At 30.9% G+C, this 9,017-nt stretch overlaps 1 protein-coding gene across 1 annotated transcript; it reads left to right on the forward strand.

Annotated features, from left to right (window-relative positions):
* Positions 1-647: 647 nt before the first annotated feature.
* LOC134689586 (uncharacterized) lies at positions 648-4,503 on the forward strand. The gene is made up of 4 exons (XM_063549553.1): positions 648-820; positions 1,629-1,649; positions 2,843-2,890; positions 4,033-4,503. The coding sequence occupies exons 1-4, from the start codon at positions 652-654 to the stop codon at positions 4,137-4,139; spliced, it is 345 nt and encodes a 114-aa protein (XP_063405623.1). The 5' UTR covers positions 648-651; the 3' UTR covers positions 4,140-4,503.
* Positions 4,504-9,017: the final 4,514 nt, after the last annotated feature.

Raw genomic sequence — 9,017 nt, forward strand, 5'->3', positions numbered from 1 at the left:
CAGTAGTTCTGTAACAAGTCAGGAATATGACATTCGTTTGATATGATCCAGCTTAAATTTGCCATTTGATTACGCATTTTTTGTTTTGAATTTTCCTCGTAGTTGTGCTTTTTGTTATTTTTCCTTTTTCTGTATTGACATTTATAACACAATTATCTTAAATTATACGTTGATGTAATTAGAAACTTTTAAAAAGTGGATGTTCTAACCCCTCGAACAAAGTTTATCTGAGATTTTTTCGGTGTAGGATGTTTGCTTCTCTTTTTACAGCTTTTTTGGATAGTACTAAAATAATGAAAATTTAAAACACAGAAAACAAAAATCAAGTAGCCGTGACCTTGTTTTCCAGCTATAAACCAATGAAATTGACGGAAAATGATTCCTTTTTTTTTTCTTTAAAAACTTGTCAATGTTGAATGCGCGATAAATCCCCTTCAAACTTTCTGTAGATTATATCTAAAAAATAAGAACTATCTATTTTTTTTAATTTTTTTTTTAAGTTCACCTTTTTATATGCTATCAATCTATGACAGTCTTTTATGGACTTTTAATTTTGAATTTTCTTCAGATTTCGTTTTTTAGTGAATTGTCGTTTGAAACAGAGAAGTATATCCATAAACATTTTGTTTCCATTCGTATCTTGCAGAAAATATGGAACTATCCTCAGGTCACAAATATGATAACGTTACGGATTGGACCAATCATATAGGGGAAATATCTGACCGTGATAATACAGCTCTCAGAGAAGTAGATAAGACAGGCAACATAGGAGCACATGGGAAACGTGAACCAGTAAGCGAAGAGCAAAGGAAATTTGACGGTAAATTTTTTAAGGTTAAAATATCGATATCAAATCTAAGTTTACATTCCATAATATACATGTGTATAAATCAGAGTTTAGTAGGACGTCCATCATCACTGCACAAGTATACATACTTTTTAGGGGTCAGCTGAAGGACACCTACGGGTGCGGGAATTCTCGCTACATTGAAGACCCATTGGTGGCCTTCGGCTGTTGTCTGCTCTATGGTCGGGATGTTGTCGCTTTAAAACATTCACAATTTTCTTTCTCAATTTTATGTAGCAAGATTGATCATTTTTAAGAAGACCAAAAAATGAATATTTATTTGAATATGAGAAACAAACTTCACAACAACAAAATTTGAAAAGATTCCTTTGAGCTTAAAATTTTCCAAAACATGAACTTCCTTGTGATCATTAATTGTATGAGAATAAAAAAAGTTTTAATTTTCATCTGATGAATTTTTTTGAAAATTTGTTAAGTATTTTCATTACAAATTACAGTGGTCATCAACTAACGTCACTACTAAGAAAACTAATAGCAGAACCTGATTTCAATTATCACATTAATGGGAATGCTATAATTTCACTAAAACACTTTAAAGCGTTTCACCCCCATTACACAATATCATATGTCTGTAAATCAGAAAAGGACAGGGTTGTGGTATACAAAATTAAACATGAACCATGAAACACAGTCATTGATTCAAATTTAGTTTTTGTTTTAAACTTCCTCGTATTCTACAAAAAATAGCTCATGGGTATGTGATTTTAAATGAATATCTCTGACCATTTTCAATATTAAACATAAAGATTTTATTTTGCAGAAGTAAGACATCTGATTGAAGGTAAATGATATTCATTTTATTTGTAACAAACGGAAACACGTGTCAGTAATTATTGGTTATTTTAATCTATATTCATGCAAAGTCTTTTTTTGGATATATCTCCGTACCATGTATTATATGTGTGTATGGAAGATATTAAATAGTCCAATATTATATTGTTATACCCTAACATTTAATCCCGGGGTGATTTATTAGAACAAGAACTTGTTTTCTCTAGTGTAAACAAATGCATTTCGATTTAAACTACTGACGTTTATTGAATATTGTTTTGGGGGGAGGTGTGTGCTGTTAGTATTCTATATGATGACGAAATGAAAAGGATGAATAAACTCATCATAGATACCAGGATTGAAATGTAAGAGTCAATATGTTGCGCATGATATTCCCATCAAAAGTAAATTTATAAAGACCTTACCATACCGTCTCCAAAAAATATAGGTGAAGTTTTTATTTCTCACATAGCGGCTGGTCTTCAGATACGTTGACTGATATTTCATATATTTAGGGTAAATGTAATTTTATACAAAATGTCTGATTAAAAAAAATAATGATTATTGCATTTTTGCAAGGGATAGAGAAATGTTGATTTCAAGTAAATAACCGATAAAACCTTATTCTATCTTAATGGTTTTTCATTCCAGGTCAAATGAGACCACCCCTGTTAAGTGAAATTCATGTTGCTCTTTAGTTTTCTATGATGTGTTTTGTATATTGTGGTTTCTCTTTCTTTTTTAGACAATGTCTCTTCGGTATCGTTCCGGGTTTTTTTAACCTTCTTCGGTAAAAATATATGAATATCTGTACTCTTTGTCCAATATGTACAGATTCGATAAGTAGAACATAAGGATTAACAGGACCGTCAATTATTTATATAATTGTGACAAATTGTATGTATGTCTGCCAAACTTGATCTTCAACTTTGTACTTGTTTGGCTTTATAAATATTTTGAAATGAGCGTCACTGATGAGTCTTTTATAGACGAAACGCGATCCTGACATACTAAATTATAATCCTAGTACCTTTGATAAATATTCGACGGTCCATATTTCTTGATGATTTTGAAAAAAACAATTTTGAATTGTGTATTGTGACTATGCCGTTTTGGTTGTTGACATTAATAACACTGATACAAGCTAACGGCTCAATATTGTCTCACAAAATTTCCACAATGTTTGTTTTTCTTCTTCTTTAGATTCGATAGAAGAACTTTTTCAAAGCTCAGTGCCAAGAAACGATGTTGGTATGTCAGTAATTATGTATACATCGAGGCGGGGTAAACATCAACTTAATTTTGTTTATATCAAATAGATCTTTTATATACATCTACATGTATATAAATATTTCAAATATTTGGGTTTGTATCAATGATGTAAAGAAATCCCCTTATTGGTAAAAATTGAAAACATCACGTTATTGAAATAATTTCGTGTGTCCTAAGCGCTTTTCTGGATTTACCTTCATTAGGAACGCTCAAAGCCAAACATATGAAATCCGAAGATGTATAAGTACCGAAACCTGTGAAAAGCTATATGTCAAAATAACAAAAAAATAAAAAGCAAATTTCATTTAAAGCCAACTTTAAAATATGGGGATAGGCATCATTAAAACTTCAATGGATAAGTACAAAAAACTCCCAGGTATATTTAAAAGTGGACGTTGTAAACCTGACAAAACTGAACCCTAAACAACAGCAATCAACCGAACGACAGGAAAATTGATATCGAATGTGTGACTAGGTACAGGCATAACCCAGCAACAATGATGGGTTTAACCTGAGTTGATAGATGTGTTTTTTCCAAACATTTCGAGAAGATGGACAACGCACGCAAAATAACGTGAAAATTCACAAGGCATTTGGGTATATGTAGGCTAAAAAAGAAACTCAGTCATCAATGTTCTTGAAATAACCTGAAATCAGACATAAGTTGATTTATTACGATACGTTTGAGTATTTTCCGCCATGTTTCCATATACTACTAAGACATTTTTGGGTTATACACTATTGTAAATAAAATTGCTCGTAATGTTGAATGTTCTACGTTTTCAGACTTGATTTTCAAAAATGACATATGGCCTCCAGTGTAAGTCTATTATATCATAGACATAAGACGTACATAAGAGCTTACATATCACCAGACTGTTTTTTTTTTATATCACAATGCTTTATGAGCAAAAGTGAGAGGTTTAGCGCTATAAAACCAGATTCAATCAACCAAGTTCTACATTTGAAAATGCCAGTACCAAGTCAGGAATATGACAGTTGTTGTCAATTCAATTGATGTGTTTTGTCATTTGATTTTGCCATGTGATTAGGGACATTCCGGTTTATTTTCCATGGAGTTCAGCATTTTTGTGACTTTACATTTTTAATGTGTGTTTAAGGTTTATATCCAGAAAGAGTCTTCAACAGGGAATATTTTTCAAGAAAGACAATGATGATGAGGAATCAACGATTGGTTATGAAGCCGGTAATCAGTTTCGATATTTGAATCACACTGATTTTTGTATATAAATATTGTTAAAGATATGCAATCTTCTACATGTTCTATATATCTATCAAAGGAAAATAACCCTTTTACTTCTGAATTTGTCAAACGAACGAAATTCGAAGCATAACTAACAAATTTCCAGTTAGCATCAGTATATTCAGTTTTACATTAAAACCGAAATCGTGTATATACATTGTATTGATCATGTTGATAGATGATGCGAAATATGTTTATCTGATACTACTAGTAATACCGTTTGTTTTTAAAAGGACGAATTACAGCTTTTCACATTTAGAAATAAAAATTATGATAATATTTGCATGAGCATCAAAACATATGTTTACAAAGGCCGTTAATTTGGCTCAGTTAGGGACGACATCAAAAGATCAATGGAGTATAAAAACATTTTAATTCGTATAGTGTTTTTTTTAATGACCTTTTTTAATCCCTCTTTACTTAATTTTGGAAAATTGATGGATTACGGATATACATATTTATACGAGTCTAAATTGAAAACTACGTTCAAACCTATGATTGCGTTGGATAAAAACCGCAATTTTTATACGTGTGCGTGTAAAACAAATTTCGTTTTAGAAGGGTATAAAAACAGCACAAACAACATTTTCCAAAAGACCAAAAAAATTAAAAAGTATATTTAAACAAAACGCATTTGACTAACAGGTCGAACAGCTGATGTTCTTTAACCCTGCTGACTGCCATTGGCGATTGCCCAATAAAATTGATCACAAGATGTAACAAAATGGATTTTAATATAAATTTAATACTAAACAGAAAAAAAAATAACTTGTGGCCACGATGTGATGCCACAAACATACGGTGTCAATATTTGTTTTTAGTACACCAGATCCGGATTTCGACAATAAATGTCTCTTCAGTGATGTTAGGGATCGAAACGGTATTTGGAAGGCCATATAAAAAGTACCCTCATTTTTAGAAAAAGTACCCTCATTTTTAGATAGACTCTTGAATTTTAAGAGTCAGTATAGGATGAACGAATCATATAAACCGGAGGGAAAATATGATGCAAGCCCAAACGAAAAAATATGAACGAGTCTAAATTGAATACTACGTTCAAACCTATGATTGCGTTGGATAAAAACCGCAATTTTGATACGTATGCATGTAAAACAAATATATATATATATGTTAGTGGCAATAAGTGAAGTTAGGCATAAAGCTTAAATCCTAGGCAATAAGCTAACGCTTAGGCAGTAAGTATCTTGCCTAAATAATGTTAGGCATTAGTCTTATATCCTAGGATTTAAGCTTAAATCCTGAAAAATGTGTGCAGGCATTAAGCTTAATGCATAAAACATAAATACGAGTAAATAAAAGACATTTATTCATTTAAATAAAAATACATTTGTTACATAATAACATTATAAGAACTGAATTTTAAAATGTCATCTACCGGAAATAAAATCTTATAATATCTTATGGTGGTACACTTTTTTTTTTTTTTGCTACGGCCCTTTGAAAGTACCAAATTTAGATTTTTTTTAAAATGTTCATCAATTTTTACATGTATTTGTGGGCTATTATCGTAAAAAAATCACTAACCAACATTTCGTTTTTTCAATAAAGATGAAGTGGATCAATCTGAATAAATTTAACTAAAGAAAACTATCCAATAAGTTTTATCATATAGTAAGGCTTTTTCGTGTAAAATTTCCAATGGTGTCAATAAATTTTGTAAATTAGTGATTTATCTCTGTTTTAGTACAAAATGCATATTGTTTCAGCATTTTTTTTTTAAATGATTGAAAAATAACATATCTAAGAATTTTGAAAAGAAAAAAGTGATAGGGGATGTACATTTGTTCATGTTTCTGGTATAATCATGTTTGTACCTTCACCCGTTTTCTAAAAAATTGCTAAAAATACTGACTTGATGGATAATAAAATTTGAAAATTTGTTACTCAAAAACGTTTTTATTATACAGTAAATACACACTTTTTCATAGAATGAAGTTAGATTATTACATTTTTTTTTTAAATTATTGATATTTTCCACTAGTATCACATGTTTTGGAAATAATTCCAGAACGAGAGTGAAATGTCAGAAAAATACATCCTTAATTCTGTTTTTAACTACTAAAATTACTAAATAAAATTTGAAGATCTGTCAAATGAATGTATAAAAAATACATATAATATAAGAAGTATAATTAAGAAACTACTTTATATGAAGAATAAATCACTAGATAACAATAAGTTCTGAAGTTCACTTATTGCCTAAAGTTACGTTCGGCAATAGGCTGAATAATCATCATCAGATTTCAGGTAATAAGCTTAATGCCTGAAAATTTCAGGCAATAACTTAATGCCTAGGCGTTAGTTTATTGCCTAGGATTTAAGCTTAATGGCTTATTTCACTTATTGCCACTAACATATATAAAATCGATGTCAATTAAACAAAACTCTTTTAACACCCCTCCATCCCCCTCCACCTAACCAAAAACTTAACCAAAAACTATTTGAATTAAGTTTTGTTTATCCTTCATTGATATTTTGATGTCGTCCCGTGAATACAATTTGCGGACGTTTAATAAGCCAGCAAAAATGCCTGTAAACTTTTATTTAGTTTTGCATGATTAATATGAATAAAATAACTTGTTTTCTTTTTTGTTTTGGTTGTTTTTGACAACAACAGAATAAGGACAAAAAAGTGCATCGTTTAACCTAATATCGTCAACAAAGGTGTTATCCAGGTAGCTGATAATCAATATATTTTGTTCAGCAATTTTGAATGTCTTCGTTACATCTTTGATTCAAAGATTTGAAAATAGAAGTCAGCCATATAGTGGTATTTAGCTGTAGCAATGCACGTCGTTTGTCTCTGGTTGACGCATTGGCGCTTTGACGACCATACCACATCTTCTTATTTTTATCTTTAATTATTTTTGTTCACTTAGCAAACTACAAAATATTATCAACCTGATTACAGACATTTGAATCAACAGCGATCCGATCCTTTCAACATCATTCGAAACCAGTTGTACTTACATTTTGCAATGAATACATTTTTTGAGTACTTTTATTTCAAAAGTAACATTTACAGAGAAATGCTTGTGTATGGAAATATTTTCGAGTGTTAACAATGTGTACAACTGCACTTCATTGCCCCAGAAGTTGAATAATTAAGTCATTATCCTGAAATCTAAAGTTGTATTTAATTTGCAATGTATATGTCATGAACTTTTATCACATTGCATTATTTATTGCGTACAACATTACGAAACGGATCAATCAAATCAAGTTTTTCCGTTTTTTTTCAAATAGCCCATCATGAGATGTAAGGTTTTCAATTTGCAATATACATATATATAGTTAGTGCTTTATTATAAAAATATACATTAAATGATACATTACGAAACTCTTCAATCAAGTCAAGTTTTTCAGTTTTTTAAATAGTTATCTTGAGAGACTATATTTTTAATTTACAATGGATATGTCTTTTTTATTATGACATTAAGTGATACATCATATGGAAACATTTTTCTTTTCAAGGCATACATTTATGTATGTTTTTATTATTCTTAGTGTAGTGTTTTATATACCATGACGGTCTATGTTCAGTTAAGTGACATTTGGAAAGCTTAGAAGATTTACATGTATAGACCACATGTTTTTTACTTCATTTTTAACGTAGACGTTGGTACGATGTTTCATTGCTTGAAATTTCTACCACGATTTGGTTTATGAATGACTACTGTCTACAGGAAGGTAGTCCCACCATGAGTTCAGAGTGTTGAATTTAAAATCATCGCTTTGAAAATATAATGAACTTTTTAACAAAAAAAACAGCTGGTTCGCAGTTTAAATATATATAATTCACAGAGAACGACGGATATGTTCCAATTTTTATGCCCCACCTACGATAGTAGAGGGGCATTATGTTTTCTGGTCTGTGCCTCCGTTCGTCCGTCCGTCCGTCTGTGCGTCCGTTCGCTTCAGGTTAAAGTTTTTGGTCAAGGTAGTTTTTGAAGACGTTGAAGTCTAATCAACTTGAAACGTAGTACACTTGTTCCCTATGATATGATCTTTCTAATTTTAATTCCAAATTAAAGTTTTGACCCCAATTTCACGGTCCACTGAACATAGAAAATGATAGTGCGAGTGGGGCATCCGTGTACTTGGGACACATTACTATAAACAATCTTTTCCCGTTGAAATGAAGATCTCGCCAGTTATTGTGGGGTTTGTGTTGTTTATTTTATGGTTTGGATACTATGTTGGCATACTATTGTTAGTCTCTTGGTAGATTTGTTTTGCCATGACATTGTCAGTATGTTTATGACTTATAAGATTTAAAAATAGAATAGAGAATGAACAAGGGGAATGGGTCAAGAAGAGACGACGAGAGACAACAACCCTACCAAAGAGTAAAAACACAACCAAAGCTCAACAATGGATTCTCAACACTGCGAAAAATCTGCAAACCCGTATGGCTATTTGATTATATTTCTAAAAATGTTGTCTGCCAATTTTTAAGGACAATGTTATAGAAAAAAAGTTGTGTATAATTGTTTTCGATATGCACTCCAATTACTTGGCGTCTTTACACTTAACAATCTTTTTTCAGTAAATGTCATTTTAAGCATGTTACTAGTAACTGGAAATGTGACGATATGATTGAAGCTTTAAATTTTCTGCTAGATAACATTTATGTACGTTTCGGCGATAAAGTGTAGCGTCAGGTAGTAGGTATTCCTATGGGCACTAACTGTGCCCCTTTAATATCAGATTTTTTTAAAGATATAGCTATGAATCTTATTTATGACCAAATTCAGTAAACACCCATCTTTCTTATATTTGGTTGATACATTCGAAAATACTAACGTTATCTGGATGATA

The sequence above is a fragment of the Mytilus trossulus genome, chromosome 11 (genome assembly GCF_036588685.1).
Source record: "Mytilus trossulus isolate FHL-02 chromosome 11, PNRI_Mtr1.1.1.hap1, whole genome shotgun sequence".
NCBI lineage: Eukaryota > Metazoa > Mollusca > Bivalvia > Mytilida > Mytilidae > Mytilus > Mytilus trossulus.